This window comes from Buteo buteo, chromosome 10, assembly GCF_964188355.1.
Source record: "Buteo buteo chromosome 10, bButBut1.hap1.1, whole genome shotgun sequence".
Classification (NCBI taxonomy): Eukaryota; Metazoa; Chordata; class Aves; order Accipitriformes; family Accipitridae; genus Buteo; species Buteo buteo.
Genome location: NC_134180.1, coordinates 24,186,179 through 24,211,724, shown reverse-complemented (window position 1 = coordinate 24,211,724; position 25,546 = coordinate 24,186,179). Strand labels below are relative to the sequence as shown.

The 25,546-nt window shown below is 39.2% G+C and overlaps 1 protein-coding gene across 2 annotated transcripts in view; it reads right to left on the bottom strand.

Annotated features, from left to right (window-relative positions):
• Positions 1-25,546, bottom strand: part of DPYD (dihydropyrimidine dehydrogenase) — a 371,706-nt gene that overhangs the window by 31,253 nt on the left and 314,907 nt on the right. For both annotated transcript variants that reach the window (XM_075038929.1, XM_075038930.1), the window contains exon 20: positions 19,100-19,279. In XM_075038929.1, coding sequence (XP_074895030.1) covers positions 19,100-19,279 — 180 coding nt within the window. The remainder of the gene's footprint in view (positions 1-19,099; positions 19,280-25,546) is intronic.

Sequence of the window (25,546 nt, the reverse complement as noted above, 5' to 3'; positions counted from 1 at the left end):
AAAGCATATTACCACCTGCAGGTCTGTTTAATGCCTTGTTAAATTGCTAAAAGACTATACATATGTACAGCTTCCCATCTTCTCTACGGCTGGCTTGCTGCCTATCATCTGACCTGTGGCTCTGGAAAACCTCAGCAATGACACTTATGCCCTCCTTACTTTCACTTGCCTTATTGTTTTTTCTCAGAGTGCAGAGGACTTTCTATTAAGCAAGTGCTTTCCTGGCTGCATCGCTGTATCCATTTCCAGCTCTCGTCTGCCTAGAAGAGATCCCAGACCTTTAAAACAGCATGTAGATACTTTGCTACAGGGGTCTTACAGCTTACTACCTATTTGAGCTAAGTTTTCTGACTTTTTGTATGTAACTTCTATGAATTGTTTGCCCCAGTTTAGTCACACACTTCATTCATTCACTCAATTTAGTTAAAAGCAGAGTATTTGTGCGTTTTCTGTATTTCCTGGTATTTTAATTCATTTAACTTTTCCTGGTAATTTACATTGTCCTGCTGGTATTTTGATTGTTCTATTGTGCAATACTATGCTTTACATTTTTGTCAGCAGTTTTAGATTCTCACAAAATGCCAACAAAGTCTCCGTTATCTAGCATTTAGTGATGTTGAACTGTCCAGCTGGCATTCAAACTCATTTCTGCTTTTGTGCTGCTGCTCTTAGTTTAAAGTTCATGCTTGTGCAAATGGCACCAAAAGTTTATTTTTGTTCTTGTGTAGTGCACCAAAGCCAGATATGTGCAAAATTACATTTTCTGAGTCAGTTTGTCTTCCTGATGTGGTGCATTTTTTCTTTCTGCTATTGTAAGCAACCTTTGGCAAAACAATTTTCTTGCCAATGCAAAGAATCCCATATGCGAGACAATTACCAGTAGATTTTTCTTCTCTGCTTTGTGTTAATGCATTTATGTTTGCACAAAATTTTTCCTTGTCTATGCAAACATTTTCTTTTCTGAGTGGTAAAAGGCTTCTGTCTCTGCTCCACTGATGGCTGGCCTCGGCTTGCTCGCTAATTGTGCACATTAGCTCTGCATTGCTGTAATGTTGCTGCATGAGCTCTCCAGGTGCCTCTACATTAGTGTTTTAGTTTAGATCAGGAGTACACCTTTGAAGTGAATTTCCTGACTATCCCCACATACTGCACTTTGGTTCTTATGGCAGAGCAGTCTCAGCGAGCAAAAACTGGATTTTATTTTGGATGAAATGAAACCTGAATGTGTGTTCCAGGAGTGCACCTAAAATGAGCTGCAGCTGCTAATGGGCATTTAGCCCATGAGACCAGACTAGAGTTAGAACACAGTAAAAATACCCAGGAATGCATAGACACCAGTCTGCAGCATCAAACATTTCATTCTGCAACTCCATTCCTATTTGGCCTATTTGTCTGCACTACTTCTTAATGTAAACATAGCTTCTGAGTGCTCTCATTTGAATCACTGCAACTTTGTCCTACCTACAAACTGAATTCATCCATTAGGATGCAACGAACTCATGGGTTAGCTCTTTTATAACATTCAGAAAGACAGTGGGCTATCATTTTTTTAAACTGTCCATACTTGGATAATACATATACACACACACATAAGTCACACATACTATATTGCATTACGTTCTATTTTATTTTAGATAGGAGGTATTTCTGGAGATTTTCTAAATTTCTCACTGGTTTTCTTGATTTTGGAGCCTCAGGCTGTGAGAGTTCTTTTTCCCAGTGCAATTTTCACTAACATCCAATATAGCTCATTTTTATGTCCATCTGTCCATCTTTCATGGCCACTCACATACTACCATAACCATTGCTTTCTCTTTTTTTTTTTTCTTGAGACTTTTGCAAGATACTCAGTCTGTATCTACAGTAGTAAATCAGTGTCTGGGAATGTTCCTGTGCACAAGAATGTTGTCATCTATCCTAACAAAGCATTACAACATTTTCTTGCCCGCCTTTGGCCTGTGCTGACTATCAGTGTCCCAGGCAATTCTTGGAGAGGCTTTGGAAATCGGCATGCTCCAGGAGCTGTTCCCAGCAGGCAGCCTGCCTGCAGCCAGCCTACTTTGGAGACGAACAGCTTCTGATCATCGGCACAGGCTGCTTGGTGCCAGCTGGCGTAAGCACCTAGGAATATTCCCGGGCACATCTAATTTGAAAGTACAGACACATCTCTCCTTTCTGAAGTTAGGTGCCTATAGGAATCTAGTCACTTCTGATGTCAGTGCCCAGGAAGAATGAAGTAAAACAGTGTAACATCTAACTAGTTTCAGTAAAGGCTATTCTCTGTTACCATGGACTTTCTGGAAGTAGATTTAAAAGCTTAATGCATAACCATAAAAAGTATGTCCTAGTGTGGAGTTATTTATCATAGATATCACTGCATTTGTTAACATTTAAGGACATCTCTTTTGTCTTTTTTGCAAAAATAGGAGAAGTACAAATACAGCTTTAAAAAGCCAAGAAAATAAACAATGTTCCAGCATGAGCCAAAGTATGATCTGTATCTTCAACCTAGTCTTAAAGCAAGCTCTTGCACCAGGTGTGTCCTTAAAATAAATGATTTCTCCCTTCTACAGCTACTTTACACCACATGGGATTCCTTTCACACTCTGCAAAATGCTGCTGTAGTCTTAATTAGGAAGCGAAGCAACCTCAGGATGCTATGAAGTTTTCTTTTTGATGCTTTAACTGATATCAGTGACACTGATACTGACACTGGTACAGACAGATCATACAATCATAATATTTTGATTTAACTCTCTAAGTGAAATAACAGCTTTAAAAAGTTAGTGTTGATGATTACTTCGATGGGAACTCAGCTTTTTTAATATCATTTGCTATCAATTGTTTTTTCCTAAGGAAAACTTTGCTTCCAAGTCTTTAAACATTTCCCCAACAGAAATGAGTAGATTTGGAGGTCCACTGACTCCTTTTTATAATAATGAAACTGATCTGAGATATGCCAACTACTTGGCAGGGCCTAATGACAATACTGGGAGTATGGATCATATCTAAAGACTAGCCTAGACACCCAGTTCCTCTCTTAAAGAATGAGAAATACCTTGAGAATTCTGGTTATAATGTCTTACTTTTTTCTGAAAATAATACAAATTGAATATGCACAGAATCAGTCTGGGCAACAGAACCAGGAACTAATTTTTATTTTCCTTCAGTATTTAATTAGGTTTCTTGAGCCTGCCTCTCAGTGTGTCTGTTTCTGTTCCAGAAGACAAAAGAAACAAGATAAAATGGACACTTGTTTCATATTGCTGTCTTCCCTTGCAAATGTTTTATGCCACCTTCATCATTAAAATATCCCAGCAGAGTCTGTTAACTAATGAATTCCACCTATCTCGCGTGGCTCACCTGCTCTCTCATTCTCATTCTTTGTGTATGGGACAGGCTGCTTTGTTTTGGTAAGATTTTAGTGATTTCCTTCATGTAAAAACAAAAGCAAGCAGCAACATAGTTACACTTCTGCACAGAGAAGGCAAAGTTGGAAAAGTGCCTTTTACTCTTAGGGTGAAAGGCAAGGGCACTAACTGAGTCCTAGGTCCTGTGGGAGCTTGTTCCACAGTTGTGGACATGCCCCCAGGCCAACTCAGTCACCTTCCACAGCGGTGTTATAAAAAGAGCATTGCTGAAAATACAGCAAGCACAAGAAGTGAATGGAGTCATGCAGTATAGTCAGTCTCCCCTGGGGTTTAAGCTAGCATGTAAGATACAAAGGATCTTTGGTACTGACAGTGCTGAAGAAAAGAGCCAAGAGCTGGTTTGCTATTCTGTACCAGGATGTCCCATCTAGGGATTCCACGCCACCAACCCTCCTCATTGCCAGCACATGCATGGAGCCAGGGGAGGAAAAAAAAAAAAAAGTGGAGGCCATACAGGAGGTCAGTGCTTCATCTGAGATGGAAGACGGATCTTTCCTTCAGCATATGCTGAACCTTACAGTTGAACTGCTGTGTCGGAAAATGCTGGGAATCCAGCCTAGAAAATGGAGGGAGGACAGCCTGGTGTTCTTGCAGCAACTTTGGCTTCTGAGCAGACATGCTGCAGCATTTTCTGCAAGCTGAAGTTTTTCAGAAGATACAACTGCTGCTACTTCATACTTTCATTTCTTTTACCTCTTAGTAGAAGGTAAATCACAGTAATAATAAATCTTTCTATATAAATGCAAACCAGAGCTAAAAATGAAATTGGTGTCGCAATTTTAATTTACCACTTTCGTTGTTGTTAATTTATACGCAAGCAGTGTGCCATAAGTTTCCCCCGGAAAACAGTCTAATTAGACTTCTTATTTTATTTAACTTGGGGAAAAGAACATACCCCTGTAGTGAGACAAAGCAAAGCAAGTTTCAACCTTTATCTGAAGTTTCTGATTGGTGTGATAAGGGGTGAAAAATAATTTAAGATACCCTCAGCTATAATAGATCACAGTAAAATTTACAGTAGCCTTTTTTAAAGTCTTACTGTTCTTATGTATATAAAAACCATTAGGGGTGCAAGCAAAGTTGAACTTTTTGGCTGAGCTTGCTTCACAACTAGCAGCTTGGTTCCAGTGTAGATCACGAAGCTACATGTTATCTTTCAAAAATTCCTCCAGAACTTAAGCCCAGACAAATACCACAACATAAAATTCTCATCGCCAGCCTGCCTCTTTTACAGCACGTTACATGCAGTGGTCAGTACTGGGCTATGAGGGTTATCAGGCTTCACCACAGCAGGGTTCATGGTTCGGGGGGGCTTGAACAGAGCATTCCCCAGGCCTGGACTCACAGCGCAAGATGGGCAGAGGGTGGCAGGAGGGTCATGGAGGGAGAGCCAGGAACAGCCACTGTGCAGCCATCGTAGGAGAGAAAGCCCTGCAATATTTTGAACTTCTTTGCAACTACTTCTGAGAGACTCTTTCCACAGGAAAAGTTCAAACGTCTAGTACTCCAGCTCATTTTGGAGAGGAAAAAAACCCACAAATTGGAATGAAAACTTTGACTTGCAGAAACTTCTGTCTGGGAGAATGTAGGTAAGCTATGCTACTCAAGTCAGCAGACTTTCTTATTGTCCGACCTCCCCTTTGAGATGAGTGTTTGGTATATTATTCACTTCTAAACAGGAAAAATTGAGAGCAATTGTGTTGTTTTCTCTGCTGGGTTTCCAGAGAAAGGGGCCACATTTTGAGTTGAAATCGCTTTAAGATTAAATGAAGTATCTGTAATTTGGTCACCACCATTGTACTATTACTTTCATTGTAACGCTACTTAATTACTTAACATTTCAATTTGTATGAGTAAAAACTTTCATCTCTGAACTAGAAATATCTCCCTAAAACCAAGTAAAACATTTTCAAAGGAAAAACATCAGAAATCAGTTTTGTACTGATTGAGCTATAACTAAGTAGTCTTCAGTGACGTAGTGAAATTATTTAAGTGTTTAAGCAAATGTTTACAAGTACTGTTAAAATAAAAATTCTTAATTTTCTTAACTCTAAATAAAGAATTCTATCCCTTCATGACTGTAAAAGCCAAGTAGAACCCAAATGCAATAAAACCATCCCAGCCTAATATTTTAATTCAGTTGTTCAATAATTTCTATTTCTTTGCATTATTTTTACTTTATTATACTTTTAGAATACCCTCAAATATATCTATAAAACTTTACAGCCCTTTTCCAACAGCATATGGTGTGTGTTGTGAAGAGAAGCATGTTTATGAGCTGCAAGACAGGAAGAAAATTAAAGTACCCTTATGGGACTGAGGCAGGGAGAGTTGACTATGGTTATGAGCTGAGATTTCGATGTATCCACCACTACCTACCTAATTCTTGAGTCTCGAAGTTTTCATTGCAATTGCATTATAGAATTATCTTGTGTTGGGCTGCTAACACTGTACAATCACTCATTGCTTGAAACTGAAAGCAAGTTATGTTGCGACACAGTCCCTTTCACAGCAGCAACTGAGAATATCCTGGCTAAATGAACAAAGCTAGCCTATCCTGGCTAAATGAACAAAGCTAGCCTTGAATGAATTTAAAATTAATTTTAACTGAACTAACATTTATTCCACTAGAGATGTGGAAGCAAATATTCAATGTACCTAGGTACTATTCAAGAACTATTTGTCATATCCTGATGCAATTCCACCGGTCTAAATGAACACCGGTCAGTTGGGATAGGATCTAAAGGCAGAGGCTTACTTGTCTTTCAGCTAGATGGACTTAAATGTGGCTGGTCACAGTTCTCAGTTCTGGGTTTCTAAAATGAACTTTCAGGAACAACCTCTGTGGCTGACACTATTTTGGGGGAGAGTGACCACACACGGTGGTCACTCCAAGCTTTTGGATTCCTCTAGTCTTTCCTGCACCCCTGACTGCAGCAAGAGGGAACCTTGCTGGAGTTTCAGGACATGTCTGCAGAACAGCTGAGAAACACAAACAACAAAACACTTTGTGCACATGCATGAACATACACATGGCTGCACCTACTTCTTTTTCTTTCAAAAAGCTCAAAAGCATTAGATGACATTTTGGACAAATGCCTCAACCCCTTCAGTCTGACTTCTTCACCCCTAGGAGCAGTAAGCCTGGTCAGTATTTCACTTAGACTCTTTGCTCCCTCTGAAGAAGGAATGGTCTCCCTGGTTGAGAGAGCGTATGCTTTTGGAAACAGCTTTCTGCATCCTTTTTTGACCATGTGTTTCTGCTTGTCAAGCTCTTAGTGTCCAAACCACACTAAGCTTCTGGGCAGGAAAGGGTTCATCAGCCCCAACATAAGTCTCTAGTGCCATGCTCCAAGATCCAGACCTGCACAGATGCCTCAGATACCTGTAAGGTCTTAAACCACATCTGGAGGCAAATAAATCCCACTCTGAGTGCGTAACGTTCAACTGTTCCAATGTCCTGATATCTGACTTCAGTGCTTAAGGGCAGGGACTTCACTTCTTGTGCTGGAGACTCCCAAGGGCAATTCAGCCAGTCAGATACCATAAACTGAGACCTCTCTCCATGGATGAGATGGGGATGGTATTTGGACAGTTAAGTTGGATGCTTACAATAGACTGTGTTAAGACTCCACTGCAAAATAAGTGCTCAATTCTGCACTAAAAATTATATTCCCAATGTGTGCTGAATTATGAACCAGTACTCATACAGTCAAAATAGTGGTCGTGACTTCACACAGGCATTCCCTCCCAAACTGCCATTTAGGAACTAGACAACTAAAGACACAGACTGGATGAGAAGGAAATGCTTTTTTTAAACAGAGGCAGAGAGGCAGACTTTCAAGCTTTTCAGACTGCACATCAATCACTCAAATGTGGTTATAAATAACTTTGCAAACAATTCACACTATGTAGACAAAAATACCTCAGTGATAAACAACAGAGAAATAAATTAAGTCCTATGGAAAAATGTAAACAGTAAGTTTCTCCTCCATCTGCTTTATCCTGCTAAATTAAGTCCAAAATCCAGCAGCAGGCACAGAAGCCCACCCACAGACCAGGCACTGAAGGTCAAAAACCGAGTTATGACAAAATTGCTAACAAAATGGCTGCAGTCTATCAAATGAATGATCATGACTGTTGTGAAGAGAAAGAGGGGAGTTCTGGAGTGTACGGCATTTATTAGCCCTGCTCTGTACCACCCAGAATGGCAGCTCCGAGAGAACATGCTCACTCCTTTGGGGTGCTCTTTTATAAATGTTGATTACAAAAGGCACCCTCATGCTACAGTCGCCAAAGGATTTCTTATTGTTCCTGCTTTGACAGGTAAGTTTAGAGGTTTCAGAATATAATTTATGCTAATGTAAATGGCATGCGAGTTGTTTACGTCTTAGTGATACGTTTTGAGCAAAAGAGAAAACGTAGACGTATTTGTGCTTATAGAGCATTGTTGGTTTACAGTGAGCCTTCTGGTTTTCAATTTACAAATGGAAATTTTTGAAATGGACATTTGAAAATGTCAGGAGTGTTCAGCATTTGAAAGAAGGCTCAGTAAAGGCAGTGAAAAACTGCTGGAGAGTGTGGATTAGACTTTCAGTCTGGAGTTGGGAAAGATGCCTTTTGGCATATATTTAATATTTTAAATCAGAGCACACCTATTCAGAAAATAGTAAGTAATGATTAGCATCTAGGATATAATGCTCTATGCTGTAATGATGGGTAGGATAAATAAATAAAATTATAGTCAATAGGTTTGAGAATTCAACTGCTTTAAGCTCAACTGCAAGGTCTTGTCCCGAACAGCCTAAAAAAATGTACTATTTCAGTGGTGCGCTTCTGGGTTTCTCATGAATCCAGACATACTGTATAAAACAACGAGGTACTTTATAGCTTTTATGTATAAATAAATCAGCAACTTGGAAGAAATAGTAATAGGAAAAAAAAAGCATTAATTATTCCAAGCAGTCAAATAGGAAAGAGACAAAATGATTAATGAAAGAACAGATATATGATACGACATACCCTGACCAATATATGGGTTATACAGTGACTGACTTACACTGGATAGTTCCAAACATGGCAATCAAAAACACAGCTGTGGCATAAAAAATAAAAGGGGGTTATTTCATTAAAACTTGTCTGCTGAGTTGAATGAAGGGCAAACAAGTTCTTACCTATGTGAGGATTAGACCCACCTTCTTAATAACAGCTAGGGTAGGTGTTCTTAAACATCAACCATCAGAGTACCCAAGTGCAATCAGCCTGAATGAGATCCCAAGAAATCAATAAAATTCTTGCCAGGCCCCTTCAAACTATTACGGAGCCCCAATGTGCTGCAGAGCAGCAGATTACATGCTGGCTGTAATTGTTCCCTGGAACAACCCAAACACAGTTCCTGGGCCTTAATGAATTCTGTACAGCATGAATAGGTCAGCAAAGTGCAGAAATCTCTTTCCTCAACTCCTACATGTAGAAAAGGTGTGCCCAACAGCTCCGTTCAGGTACTGGGGGCAGTTGCCCTGTGTCAATGTATGACTAATGGGCAATGAAAAAGAAAGACATTTTTAATCCATTTATCCACAAAAACTCAGGAAGTATTGCTCTGACTGCTGAGGCATCCATGTTGTTGGATCAAAACCACACAAGATGACAGAAAAACCTGCAAGGTTTTTTCATAGCAATAAAAATAAAAAAGGTGGGAAAGGACATAATCATGTTGCCTAAGTATGATCTTAATCTTTAAGCAAAAAGACATTTCAATTGCAGATTATTAGATACTGTTAGCTCCAGTGGTTTATACTGAGTCACTGTCTGAACACTTTGTTAGGATGCAGTGGCTTCCAAGGATAACACCTAGTGCACAGCTGAAATACTGGAAAGGGCCATACGCTAGCTTGTGCAAACCAGACAGGAAAGGTCTACAAGTCCAGCACATACTCCTGGCAACCCAAAATTTCTCCCAGCAGTACTTCTTCACGCATTCGAGTTTTAAAAGTCATCCCTACCTTTAATCTCAGCAACCCAGCATGAAACCTCAATCTTTTCTACAAAAAGGCCTTTCCTTCCAATCAGGATAATTTTTCTCCTGCTTTTGCTGAACAATTCCTTTTTTTTCCAATTCAACTCATCAGTCTTGGTTGAGTTCTCACTCTACATCATAAAATCCCCCTCTCTCAATTGATTGCAAACTTCAAATATTTGTAGACCACTGAGTTCTCCACCTCTTATGTTTACACACATCATTTAGGCAGGGCATATGGACACTTAAGAGTTTTAGCTTCTTTAGCTTCTCGCTATCAATCACTCCTTCTAGATTTCTTGTACATCTGTGCATGTCACTACACTTAGGACTGTGCTTAAGGGCCAAATCTGTTCCTAAGAGAATTAAGAGATGTTGTAGTCAAAATCCCTCTCAAAACTAGCACAAGAGTAACACAATTCTTGGAAAACAGTCTGATAATGCATATTTAGCCTGCTGTTTATGACCAATACCACAGACTTTGTTTTGTGCTTTCCTTGCACAGAGCGCTGTGGCCCACAAAGCACCTTGCTATCCAAGTAAACAGCTTTCTTAGATGAGAAGTTTAAAGGGACAATGATTCTTTCACAAGCTAAAAGCCTAGGTCTTTACATGCACATCAGTAAGTACATCTGTGACTAGTACCAGAAACGAAATGGGAACATATAAATAAAAGTAGCTTTTACTAATAATAGCTACCTGTAGATACAGAAGAGACATTTCTGATTGCATAGATGTTTCTAAGCCATCTGGATGTCTGTAGGATATAGTCTGCAACTCCGTAAGACTACGTCTCGTATAGTATCAAGCATTTTGCCAGTGTTTAATGAATAAAAAGATAGCTAGAAGTACTGCTTAGAAATACACAACATTGTTAACAAATTACTTCTCTCACTAGGGGTAGATTCTAGAGGAAGAATTTGATATCATCAGGTTCTCAGACCAGTAATTATAGCTTATATTTTGGAAGGAACAACCTTGCTTTCATGGATGCAATTTGCATCAAAATCTGCACTTACAAAATCAGGAAGAAGAGTTTTGCACACATAAATTAATTGCTGACACATTTTCTAGTGCTTGAAGTGTAGACAATTAGCTATCAATCACTACTGACCAGGGCTTTACTAAGTGAGGACACAAAGAGTAAGGCTCAGCAACTAATACCAATCCCACAAATACTGCAGTGTCCTAAACATCCCCAAACTCCGCGAATTTCACCTGACAAAGAAAAATCTCTTTGGCAGTAAAAGATGGTACAGAACTGAAGGCTGGAGAAAGAGGGGGAAGAGGGAGAGGGAGAGAGACAGACTGATTTGTTCTCAATGAATATGAAAAAGCTGATCTCTACCATTGAGGAAAATTCTTGCACCAGCAAGTGGTGACTGATTGCGATGAGGAATGCTTTATCACCAAGATCCAGACACCCTTTCATATGGTGATTATTATTCCTGTCATGACCCTCTGGTCATCAAGCCACAGTGTCTTTTGTCACGAAACAACTATCCAATAAAGAATAATCTAGGAATAAGCCTGTAGCATAATATCTTCTACTTGCTTATACACACAGCGGGAGGAGGAAAATCTTCTTCCTATGAGTTATTACCTGCTCTAATCCACTTTGGAAAATAGCAGTATTTCCTTAATTTTGTGAAGCATGCAAACATATTTTTCACAAACCACAGCTACCTGAATAGCTCAGCCCAGAGCTGAAAGCAAATCTAAAAGCTCTCTCAGGCAACAACGAATAGTCCAACATCACCATCAACTCCATGGCAGCACAGAAACTGTCAAATATTCCCATTAAAACTTGATAAGAACATGCAAAGGCTGAATTGCATGCCAGCTTGCCTCTATGTTTAATTTCATATTGTCTTCTATAAGACTGAAGTCTGGCCTAATTCCTGATGCTATTCTTGGAGCAACAGCTCTGACAAACAGAGGTAACACATGTACAAAGCCCCAACAAACAGCATATACCACCTAGCAACATTACCTCTGGTTTAGTTCCTATACAATAAAACAGTGCTAAATTCTTCAGAAGAGAGACTTTTTATATCAACACCACCATTGTCCGTATTAATATTATCCAGCTACAAAATTCTGTAGCACTCATTTAACCTTCCATGCATTATTTCTCCAGCTTTTCTAATTCAGCTGCTTGAGAAAGGGGCTACCAGTCTGCAGTCACAGACAGTGCGCACTGCGCTGAAAGTGTCCAGGGGAGAAGGGTTGGGAACCCCTGCACTGGGACGTGCAAAGCCATGTCTGGCCATGCAGGCCAATTCTTTTTATGTCTCTTCTGTCCTTATTGCTTATGTAGATCACCTAACACGAGGGCTGTTTTGAACGGTTTTATCCAACTAGCAAGCTAACCCTAAGTAACAAATACAACAATACATAGACAACTGTACAGAATAAAAAATTAATAGTGTTAAAGAAGGATGATGCACAGAGACATTATGTGTCACACTGGGGAGGAAGTGGGGGTAAGTGCGCATGGTTAATATGAAAAGATGTCAAAAAAAATGAAGCATAATAATAGTGCAATTTATCCTTGCTAAACGTACTGCGCTGTGCTATAATTAAATATGAAAACCTAAATTTATCTCTATGTTCGGCTGTCATTAACTTAACAGGGAGTGCACATGTTCTAATCTAATGGCTGATTTTTTTCTCCATGTGCAGCATATTAAAATGTATATTAGCCTCAAGGTGCATAAACACAAAATAATAGACCAAAGGTTTTGGCCTGTGGAGAAAAAAAATCCATGCTCAAAGGCCGTCAAGTAGCTGGTGATGCAGGGGAGACACTCACTTAGCCTCATTAAGCCAAAGCTCTCTTTTGCTTGTCTTTTGTTCTGCATGACAGCAGCCTCTTTGTTGTATAATAATTCATTCCAAGTTCGTTCCAAGCTACCGAAACTGGTGAACTGTGGCCATTTTAATGAGCAGTATTGGTGGTATGCATAATCTGGAAGCCACGTGGACCAGGCAATCACAGAGCACTGCAGCCAGCAAAATGAGATACTGTCGAAATCACAAATTTGTCAAGTTGTTTTTGGACAGGGTATTATAATAAGCACTAAAATATGCATCTTATTACTCTGCATCTGCCAGTCAAAGATCACTGTAATGAATGCATGCTGCAGGGTATGACCAGGCCGTTTCCCTAAGTAAAACAAACTGCAGAGTACAAAAAAAGAATTATGTATTTTTGGCAGTGACTGAATTTTTTTTTTTATTAAATCCTTTTGCATCAGGAGTTGGATTTTCCTGGCTTGATGTCCGTTGCCAGCAGTGAATGCACTAAAACCGCCACAGCCAAGGAGTTAATGTGAATACATTGTTTCTTAATAGCCACATTTACTGGCTGTGAATACGAAACTTTAAAATCAGTGCTCAAAGCAAATTTAGCATACAGTACCTAGAAAACCCACAAAGATTAAACTGCTTTAAATCCACTTTAATAATCCTAGTTCCTTTTGTTTTACCCATTTCTGCTGCAAATGGCTTCACCATTAGGGAAGATACATTTTACGTAACAACTTGCAGTCTCCGTGAGAAACAGCACTGTAGATAATCACAACATAAACTTCCATAATAGACCAGTTAAGGAAAAAAAATTAATGTTATAAAGGTCCTTTTTTCTACAAATTGGTCAGGCCAGGGATTGCTTATAATTGCTTTCGGCTTGCAAACACTGGGAGGTTCACCAATGGCAGCAAACCTGGTAAGTGTGACTTGCGCAGTGTGGTGCAGGGGTCTGCTCTGCTGGCGCTCTCCAAAACGCTACTGGTGATGCTCCACAGAGGGACCACGAGGCTCCCACCTGGAGCCATGCCTGTGGAGACCTTTCATCACGTCAGGGGAGGAGATGAAAGACTGAGAGGGGGAAGCAGGAGGAAAGGACTTATTTCCTCATCTGCCTGCAGGTGCTGGTTCAGATATATTTTGGCAGAGCCTTATTTTTGGTCAAGCCAACAAGCATATGCGGCAACAGTCCCTGAGTGTGCTGATGCACAGTTCCCATAATATCCTAAACCAAGAGGTTTCTTGATCAATACCGGCTTACACTTAAGAGGCTTTGCCTGGCTGAGAGTTATATTTCAGGTGCAAGCCTTAGCTGATGGGAAAAAGGATCAAACAGCCTAAAACTGATTTCCTCCCTCCTCTGACTCTTCTTCAGAGCTGGTGATGGCAATATGGGAGAAAGGGTTTTTTCATCAATGTTAATTTTTTATTGCAATTTCTCTACTACCATATGATGAGATGGTCTGTATTTCTGGACATGGCCACAAATACCATTTGTTCTGTCTTCTTTATGTAGGTCTGGAAACAAGGGGACAGTTCTTTACCATACTGCACAAACTTGCCTTCCTGAATAACAAGGAGCACTTCCAAAAATGAAGGGTGAAAACCACTGCTCAGTGAAGGCAATCAGAGGTCTTGAAGAATCTGAAGGCAGACAAAACTTGGCATATGCATTGCAATAGTATTCCTGCATGGCTGGGAATTCACATTTTATTTATTTATTTAATAGAAGAGAGAATTTAATATTTTGTCAATGGTGTAGCAAGTTTTTTTTCTCTGCCATACAAAAGGCTATTCAGATTTGACTGCAGTCAGCATAGAATTTAGCAGGTTTGTACTGTTCAGAAGACTCAGCTGTTAGTACCCGTAGATACTTGAAGGAAGTGCGTATTTTAGTTGTAATGGGAAGTCCATGCATTCAGAGAACAAAATCAGAAGCTTGCTAAATTTAAGGTGATGAGAATCTTCACTGAAGTTCATACACTGTGCATGTTCAGGATCATTCTCTCTCATCTGTCTGCTGGAGAAAACCACCTTCTATAAATGTGTTTTTATCAGATATGGTTTTAACATTTTCAGTACAGCACAACCTTAACAGCTGAGGAGGATTCACTATGAAAACCGATTTGTTTTGGGTTTTGGATATTTCTGGAATCAAGATGTTTAAATTATTACTTTTTCTTCTTTTTAATTTTTTAACCTTTAGACATGGTCAAATAAATGTCAGTTTTTGCAAAACTTCTGGTGCTGAAAGCAAGGTATGAAACATCCATATACATTTATCTCTTCCTATAAACCCACACCTACCAACTGAATACACTACCATATTTTTAATGTTTAGCCACCTGGCATGTATACAGGCCACTGTGTTAAGTATGATTTTTTTATAGCTGCCATGAGGTGCAAGTTTATACACAAAAACACTATACCACTTCTGTGACCACCAGCTGACACCAGTATATTTCTGGGACATAATGACTTCAGCTCTCTGGAGTAAGATCAGTAAGCAACTAATGAAAGAGTCCTGTAATAAACAGACAAGGTGAGACAGTGATTACACACAGAAGATCAAACTGTACCTCTGGGGAATACTGTACTGTATCCAGATACCTGGTGAGAACAGAGTTATCTTTATCACTCCTGGTCATGTATCTTCCTGAGAAACTCATGAACATTACTTTAAAACATAATTCTGTTAATATTGGATTATAAGGATACTACCTGTGCTCTCCCTCTCTCCTGTGCAGACACCCTAATAACTTTGGGTTGTAAGAGCATGCTCTACATCTTAACTGTCTGCCTGATTGCATCATGCACTTGATCTCAGTCCTAAATTCATGCTGAGGTAAGTGTGCTTTTACACAAGTTCTTCCTCAAGGGAGTCAGTGAGAAGCAGTGTGGTGTCATCATTACCTTGCCATTCTCTCATCTCAGTGTCGAGATTTGCAAGATGAGATTATAGCTGAGACAAGCTGACAAGTTTTATTCCATGCATTTAATGGAGAGGTGATTCAGAGGTGATATTAATGACACTCATCTGTGTCAAGGCTTCAAATGTCAGGTCCTCCCACAGAAAAAAAACCCCAAAAAACTAAATAAACCATCAGAAAAGCAATGAGGAAGGAAGCCCAGAAGACTGGCTTTGTCCACCTTTGTGAGTCTGACGCAGCATCTGTGCTAGGACTGTCTTTGGAGCGGTTATGGATAAGGCTACAGCAACAGGAAAGAATGAATAAAATTGGTGGAGCTATGGAAGACAGTTTCACCCAATGACTGCAAGCCATGGCTGAGGTTAGCATTTCTAAGTGGGAATCTCACTGCTATTACAGGCAGTGTAGTACCACAGGTCACATCTTGGACAATGGCAAGTATTGACTACAGCAGCAACTGCTGTGTTAGCAAAAGGGAAAAAGCTAGCGTTACTGAAAAGTCTATCAGAAAATATCCACTAGCTGGCTCAAAGATGATAAATTTAGGGTCTACATACCAAAAAATATATTCTGCAACAGTGAAAAACATAAAAACAGCATTCAAGTTTCCAAAATATTTTCCAGTGCTAGGATGATTCTCACATGTTAAGGGCTATAAATTATCAGATGAAAGTATTAGTTTCATTAATGCAGAAGCATGAACAGGTACTAATCAACATGATTCTCTTTTTCAGCCAAAAGTTGATATGTTTGCTATTAAACTGCTTATTATACGACACTATTTAGGACAGTATTTTTAGTATTCTTTCTGTTTAGGAAGGAAATTATTGTGATAAATGTAACAACTGACAGTGACTGCATGGCAAGACAGCTTCAGTTTGATGTCAGTTATACCACTTGGAAGAAAGTATTTATCTTTTAGTTTACTCTGGTCATAAAATACTACAATATTTCATGACATAACTCTATTGTGTCACTCTCCTGTGGCAACACTCTGCACTCAGCATCTGTTTGATGCTGAAACTGGGGCAGAAAATGAATTCTCAAAAGAATAGTGCACTGTTATATAAAAATATGGACATTAACACTCAATATTGCACTGTGAATAAAAACAGATACTATTATGAACATACTTAGCTAGGAACAGGACCGGTTCTAACTCTGTAATATATTCAAAACTGGGAGAAGCTCGATGAATTTTTATACAATCAGAAGGCAAGTGGTTCTTGATGCTGTCGAAAATAATTCCTGTCCCTCAGTTCCTTCTCATTAAATTGTCAATTGCCTGAACTTCTTAACCCTGTGATTCTATATGAGAATTAATAGGAATTTTGTAACAAAATGGAGGATAATTCCTTTATATTTTTCACATTTACTGCACCAAAAATACAATATATCAAAATTAGCATCTTCACTTTTATTTTGAATGCAAAAGTTCATCCGTATTTGCCGTTTAGCTTCTCACGGGTCTTACTGAAAAAAACTGCATTTCATCTCACAGTAATACCAAGACAAACTTGAACAGCTCCTTTTACGTTTTTAAAATTGTAATGCAGGATTTTGTCTGTCATATTTTACTCCATGTATAACTTATACATCCCTACACGCTACTTTTATCAATGAGAACATACATATCTCATCAACAGGCTATCTTCTCTTTTCCACATAGAGAGTGAGGACACGCTTTTTAGTGAATTTATTTTAGAAAGAGAATCACAAGTGTGTGTTATGACTTGCTGCCAAGCAAGCTAGATATTTGTGTTTCAATCTAGATGAAACTACAGTACTAAATTTGCTAGGCACAAGTACATGAAATCCAATATTGATAATAATTTATGAAGGTAAGAATACTGATTCCTATAATACTGCAAACTTAGTTTATGATAACATAATTAGTTACACTAATAACACTGCTTAGGCACAGTCTTGCTAATTATGATATTATAAATATTAATGATATCATGCCTTTGTATTTGATTGCCCCTAGTAGGAGCATTTATCATGGTATTTCGTTTTACCCATGTTGTATTATTTTTCTGCTTTTTCCCTTGAATGTCCATTCCTGGACAAATACTTAGCCATCCTGAGCTTATACTTAAAATATATCAATACCTTATCAGTGATGCAGCCTGGTTAACTTTATGTTATTATTTAGTAGCAATGATCCAATGATATAATTCAGTGCTAAGGGCAATCAAATACACAAACAGTTATATTCTGTATGCCTTGTTCTTTTTAAATGTCTAACAGAGCCAGCCAGACAAGATTACACAGGGCTTTGTTTTTCATTCTTTTTCATGTGACCCGTTTCAAGTTAAGATTCCTTTGAATTATTAAATGCTTCCTTAAAGCATCTTTTCACGCTACCTTTTTAAAGTTAATTATTGATGTAGTGACAAGCAGAAAAGACTAAGAATTATATTTTTTTCTTCTCATTCAAAAGGACATAAGGAACACCCGTGACAATGGTTGTCTGTTTAGTAAAATACAAAGGTAATACAAAGATAGAACACTGAATGGAGCTTTAAAGAAGAATTACAACAAATCTCTGTACATGAGTTGGAAATGCTGTGTATGTTTCTACAGGTGTTAAAGGAAGGAAGTTTAGATATCACCCTTTGAGCCTAGTTTAACTGCTTAACATAAGTAGATGAAAATGAAACTGCTTATATCTTGTTTTATTTTTAAGCAGCGTATTATCCAGAGCTTTAGGAATAGGATTGTCTTTTCTCCTGGAAGGTAATGTTATAATTTTCAGAGCTCCACAGAGAACAACAACAATATAGGAGTCTCTAATCTCCTGCTAAATCCAACTCCAGTCATCAGCAACGATAAGCAGAGATTTGGAGGTGTTTGACACTCCAAATCCTATTCTTTTGTAATTCTTTACTTTTTACAACATTTTCAACAGTGTTATATCAGATTTTTGGAAGGATAATCAATAGGCATGGTGTATAACTGAAATCAGTCTTCAAAGCGATCCCCTCTAGTAACCAGAAACAAAAGCTCAGCCTTCCTGCTGTGCAGGTATTTTGCTTAGAGCAGTAGGCAGCAGGGCATCAGTAGGAAGCCAGTTACACCTCCCTGCTTCTCAGCATGGATCAGCTGGTGCCCTGGTGGAGGGGTGAGCAGTACTGGGGGTGGCTGCAACCCATTACATCTGGCAAAAATCTCCAAGGATGCTTTTGTAGCAGGGAACTACTACAGCAGAGAGGAAAGACAGCCCAGAGGTTAGGATTTCAGACCACAGTTTACATTCCTATTCCACCACAGATCCTCTAGGTTTAAATGATCTTGCGGAATCTGTTAAATTATTCAATGTCACTGTTCCTCATCTGGAACTTCCCTGCCTTGCAGAGGGTTTGGGAGTCAGCACACATGAAACACCATGAGATGCTCAGGTATGATGATCAAAGGGCCATTCCTACCTGATCTAGTGTTCCAAGTAACAGCTGGTTTGTGGCAAGCTGTCTCAGCTGGTCAGGTCCAGTGCTAGGGAGCTTTCATGTCTCCTGGATGTGGCACCCTGGCTGGAACACCCAGGAACTTCTGGCACAATATCAGTAGCATTCTGAATTGAGTTGAGTTTCTTTAAAACAAGCAGTTCCAGAACTTGTTCCAATGCATTTGTAATTTTACATCCTACACTTTTTTTAAAGACATTATGTTATGAATCAAGTGGAGAGATCATATTTATAGCAAAAACGTTATCCCATATCAAGTCATCTCAAGTTTGTCTTCTTAAGCTGCCTTCAGATATTTGTTAATACTCAGTAGGAAAAAGACTTGGTGACTAATTGTGACAGCAGCAGTGGTTACCCAAGGTAAGGAGCATACAATCATTATGGAATTGCATTCAAAACCAAGACATAGTGTCATTATACAGGAATGGCAATGAAACAACATACCTTTCCCATCAGATCAGCAATTCTAGGTACTGGTTTTCCTTTCTGATGACGCATGGTTGCAGGACTCTGTCCATTCCATTCTTCAAGTTCCTCAATGCTTTTCAGGTAAAGAAGAGCTTGCAGTCCAGTGCAGTAGTCATCAATAACAGTGAAATCTTGATTCTGGATTGCACTGCACACCTATAAAATATAAGTCGGTTATCAGCAACATCCTGGCAGAGGAGCATATGGAATTAGCAAGCTCTTTGGACTTACTGATTATCATATACCCTTCCTGCAACTTCACTGGGAAAGAACTACAAGAATTCAGGATATTAATTGGCTGCTTAATCCTATGTCATGATATCACCACTGCAGTTCAGGAAAAAAAGGACTCAGTAACACTAATTATGCCTAGGTTTCCTAATGGCAGCCCTCAGACCAGACCTGAAGGCTGTTGAGAAGTAAGCCTGCAAGCCCGGCCCCAAGTGTGCCTTCTGGGCCGCTGATGCTGAGCATGCCAAGCATGCCAAGCACACTGGCAAACCACCAGCTATGCTCAGACCTTTGCCTGCAGACACACAGTGGTATTCCCCAGCCTGCTCTGTCAGGAAGCACAGACATATCCAGTTAGGCCCCAGTCAAGCAAATCACAGAACCACAGACTTGCTGAAGTTGCAAGGCATCTCTAGAGATTGTCTTGTCCACCCTCCGTGCTCAGAGAAGGGTGAACTAGAGGAGGCTACCCAAGACCATATTCAGTTGGGGTTTGAATGTCTCCAAAGACAGAGACCTCTCAGGGGAACCTCGTCCAGTGTTCCATCTTCCTTGCAGCTTTTTCTTACATTTAATCAGAATTTCCTGTGTTCCAGCTTGTGCCCATTGCCTCTTGTCCTTTCATGGGATAGTCCTGAGAAGAATCTGGCTCCAACAAAAGTGTCTCAGCAAACAGCACCCATTAAGCTGAGCTGTTAGTATGGGTGAACATTGCCAGGCACAAAACTGAATGGTCCACTTCTGCTAATCACCATTTGTCATTCAGTGGTACTGGGAGGCCAGGCCACTTTATTTTAGATACTGTAGAAACACAGATAGCAATATAGCTTTGTAAACATATAAAACAATGATCCCTGACCTGCAGAGCCTAACATGTGAACACAAAACTACTGACAGCAGAGAACAGCCTCATCATTTACATGGATACTTCTGGACCACATTGTGGGTATCAACTCAGATTTAAACCCACAGAGATCCCCAACCAAACTGACAAGTGAATAAAAAATTCCTGACTCTTCTCTGAACATCTTCTCATTAGCTAAACTCTAATCATCCATCAGTTATGAGGTGCAGGGTTGGTTGAGTACCATTAATTGTCATTCCCTGGAAATGCTCTGAAATTCCAGATGTGTCAGTGTTTTCAGTCTCTGATTCAGCTTTTGTTCTAAAAGCTAAAAAGAATGCTCCTGATAATACCTACACTTACATACACACATAATGAACACAACAATGAAATAGCCACCTATTTTAGAACATGAATGTGTGCATGTGCACAAACACATCCACGCTCCTTGGACACGAAAACATGCCTTGGATCATAATTGACATTGATGCTTAAAAAATACAGGAATTGTTTTTCACATTTCAGAAATTATAATAAAACTTGCAATTCTGAAGACAGGTACACATTACATTGTAATATACCATATACTACAGCTGTGCAAGTTAAAAATAAGGGCAAACTATCAAATAAGCACAAGAACATTTTCTATACAGCACATGTACGTTACACAAAATCTGTTTCTCTGAAGAAACAGTGTGGGCATTAATTAGGTCTTTTACACCTGCCATAGACTTCAAGACTTTTTTTTCCAGAGCAGTTATAAAGAACATCATAATAATTTCCTGTACAGGTTATTTAACTGCAAAACTCAACTGATGCTTATTTAAGCCTTTTTGTTCATCAAGGGATTCTTTATTTTTTTAGTGCCTGGGTAACACTTTTATTAGCTATTCTTAAAAATACTAAAACTGTATAAAAATACAGGTAAAAGCCATGTCATGTCACTTGAAACAAGTTCAGGCACTGTTGTCAAAATCCTGAAATATTTTGACAAGATGTATACACATGAGATACACTGGAGGATACCTGTAATAACCTTATAAATAAAGAGGCTTTTACTGTTTTCCATCTTGTGGTGCAGTGTTATGAACTGCAATAATATAAAAATGTGCAGAAGATGATATCACACTAAGAGCTAACATTTGATCCCTGTGAATCTATGTGCAGTGCACTGTCTGCCTTCCCTAGAAAGCCAAGTAGGTTGCAGAACCAAAGGCAAAATGCAATTTTTAAAGAAAAATGTAAATCTCTGCACTGAAGAAAAATGTTATCTGAAATGGAAAGACTTAGACACAGAATTAGCAAGTGGTTTCAGACCATCCTCCTCTTCTGTAGGAGCCTTATGACTATGATGCCCAATGGTGCAGATAATTAACCAAAGACATGCCTTTCACTGATTTCACGGTGATAAAAGCAAGTGCTTATGTTTATGGGCCTTTCCTAGAATAAGAGAGATTCAAACATTAACACATACAAAACCAACATGCTTTTGGCAAATTCCAAAACATTCTGAGCTTTGAAATTTCTTATGCTACAATATCGGATGGCGAGATTTGTGTTTTAGGCTTACAGTGTCTTCCATGGATCAATGTAGAAGCTTTTGCTGCATTTTAAAAGGTGGTGAACAAAGTCAAGATAAAAGGTCACTCTGACCCATCAGCCATGACAATTTCCACACCACAGAGAGAGGTTTTTAGCATCATACCTGGCTGCCTCTGAATCACCAGTTTAAATGACACTGTGCCCTCTTTTCAGCACAAGAGAAGTGGCAGGGCAATAGACCAGGTGAGACTCAAATTCATGCATCCGGAAAAATTGCAGAAGAACTGAACTGACCTGTCTCCACACATCATTAATGCCCCGCTTCGCTCCTGCTGCTTGCACTGGGAACAGCCATGCTTCCCCTCCCTTGCAAAGTGAAACCTTGAGCCGCCTCTTCTGCTGGTATCTTATTTTATGGGTCTGAAGAGCAGGAAAAGCAGGAAGAGCAGTCCAGCTATGGCCATATTTAAAATGGAACTACCTTTTGATTGCTACCCCTTGTCATTTAATGTCTTATTGAACCACCTCAACAGGAGATAAAGGTGAGCAGGGTGCTGCTGCACAGCTGTTACCCATGCTTTGCACACTGATCAGAGCAGCAGCATGAAACTGAACTGCATCCAGCCCTGCCCGCTCAGCTCCTCTCCTCAGCATCATGGTTTTACCAACCAAACATAGTAAAATGTGATTCCCTTTAGACCCTGAAGCAAAAGCCTGAACAAAAATAGAACTTCACAACTGAGAACATACACATGGTCATATTGTGCCAGACCAGCAGTCTGTATCCTGTGGCCCACAGAAGCCGCTTATGGATGAGTATAAGAAACAGAGCAAGTGTAGATCAGTTGCTCACATGGTTTATCAGCCCAAGTTCTGGCAAGCAGTAGTGCTGGGACTTCACATGGCAGAGATGACACCTGTTTAATATCCCTTGATCCTAAATAATGTAAGTGAATCTGTTTTATGAGTAAATTAATATTCAACTGTTCACTAAGCCAGGCTTTCACTTGAAACATTTAGGTAGAAAGTAGTTTTTTCTTCTTTGGAATATGAGAGAAAAGCCCTGTGAGCAACCTATGGGACAGAGTGAGGTCCAGATCACAGTGAAGCTGTTAGCTGTGCTGCTGACAAGTGCAGTCCTGCTGCCTTGGCTGTGTTTGTCTCTAGCTTTGGACTAGAACTTGGGCTAGAAGAGAAAGCTGCTACATTTTTCCTGCTTCGAAAGGTAACCTATATTATTCATATTGCACCAATATACACAGAGATAATTTTGCATGAGCTTGGTTTTACTGCACTGCTTGGCTCTGCCTTGGCAGTAGAACTGCTACAATTTCATTTTTAAGATCTGACCTTCTCCCCTCTCCTCCAGGTCCACACTCCAATGATTGCCCCTTACGTCCCAACAGAGACAAGCAGGCCAACATGCTATGTATTATATTGTGCTCTCAGTATCCTGAAATCTAAAATTGTTCAGTATAAGTTGCAACTGTAGGTTACAATTCTAATCTATACAGACATGTTTGAGATACTAGAAGACACAATGCCTGCTTTGCTGCTGGTAAATCAAGCATACACCAAATGATCTCACTGGGGAATGGGGATGTGAAATGAATCACAGGCTAAGGCTCTAAGTAAAACTGTTCTGCAAAATGCAATGATGGGAGAGGCATGCAAAGGTCCCTGTTGATATCTTGCATAAGAAATGACCTGTCTGCTCTATCACTAAATAAACATAAATACTGAGTCTAACTTTGTCAAAGGATCTAGAGCCATTACAAATCTTACTTGAGGAGCTGGAGTAAGTTGTCAGGAGATTATTATTGTGTAAAAAGAATTTTATAGGTTACATGATTCTAATTAATCATTCACATCAATCTGAAACTTTAAATTTACATTTTTTAAAGAAAAAGTTGTAAATTTTCAATGTAAAAAACATTCTCAATGCCTTTGCTTTTAGCAGAATCATTACACAACAAAGATATGCCAATTTCTGAAGTCTTTACTGAGGCAAATCCCCTGCACAGTTTACTGAGAGCTCTGTCTGCGTAAGACCTTTTAGATTTTGTCCATAGTCTTTGTTTCTAGGAGCAATGAGAAAAATACACAGACACTGCATTTTATTTTCGTTTTGTTCTCTACAAAAATGGATGTTGTTCCTGTCCAAATTTTGGTATATCCTGAGAGACAGTGTGGAAGATTTGTGGAATCCGTGCAGAACCTGGACAAAGTGGTTGAGGTACTTCCAGCCAGATCACCCACTAAAGCAATTCCTGTTCAGTGTGTCTTTGCATTTTTCTATTGGGGGATGTTGCAGAGGAGAAAATATTTTCTGTAACACTAGAAAGAGGTAACAATGCACTCCTCTTCAGGCATTACTCTGTCCACTCTCTCCTACCCCATGATCTTCAGTTTTTACATGAACTCATTATTATATGGTGAAATCCCAGCTGGACAGGTGATGGTGGGGAAGACGGTGCCAAAAATGGACACCAGACCCCACCTGCATTCTTTCTATTCCATCAATCACAGGAATTTCAGCAGAGGCAGCAGAGGAGATGCAGATCTAGATGTGTTTGTACCAATTCTTCCCTACACTACTTTCAACTAACAAGAGGTAGTGTGTCTATAATCTCATATACTGCTAGTTCACTGCAAAAGGCTGGAGCAGGTCAGAGAATCTAGCCTATTTAATAACGTGTTGCTTGCAAGAAGCGTAAGTGTTCTTGGTGTGACTAGATCTGTGAGAACAAGAATGCTGCAATGTCTGGCAGCAGCTGTGCTCCTATTCAAAATTGTCTCAAAGCACTATTAAAACCCTTTGCCAGCCATGAATCTGTGGTAGGAGACAATAGCTTGGAGAAAATTTTAATTTTTACACTCCTCCGAAATAGGTTTCTTTTTTTCAGAATATGCGTGTAAAGTAATTGTCATTTTTATGAAAACAGAAGTAACAGTAAGGAGGCACATAGGTGGCAGTGATACATGGTCTAGAAGTAAGAAGATTGATGGGTATATATTTGTATATACAAACGCAAATCACACAGCTTGACTGTTCTACCATATTAGTTTCCATTTGTTGTAGCTGTACAACATCAAAGGAGTGATGTCCCCATATATTGCATTTAGTGGTAATGTAACAGACTACCAAAAAAAAAAAAAAATCAAAGTGAGAGTTTCTAAGTAGTTTCCTGGCAATTGAGACAGCAGGCTCTTTCATCTGTGCTGTAACTGTGGCAATGCATTGATTTAAACTCCTTCTGAGATCTCAAATGCTTTTATATTCTTAGGTCTCACTGGCTGCTTTCTTTTTGCTTTTTTTTTTCCCTTCAAATGATAAAATTCTAGCATTTAGCAGAATGCCATCTTGCTTCCCCAGAAGACGGAGACTTATTTCAGCTCTGGTTCTAAACTGCATAGGATCTCTAAATAAAATAGCTCTCAAAATGCCATCCGATTAGGAAATTGGCCTTTGACTTCACAGTTTCTAATATTCTCACCATAGCAAGGGGATAAACAACTATTATTCCTCTGAGATACCTGTGAGAGGTTTTACAATGGATTAACAATTTTGCTTTTACATTAATTTGGTTGACTACCTTTGAAAAATTTTTACTGATATGCCCAAATGGTAAGCAAAAGATTTACTGTTTTGATTTTGTATTATAATATATTTTCAATTTTAGCACTACTTATCATCTTTTTATAGAAGCTTTCTTTTTCTATTAAAAATTCTTCCTGATAAGTATTGAAGACATAAATCCACCTTCCTGTTAGAGAAGCATTTATGAATTATTCTAAGCTGTTTT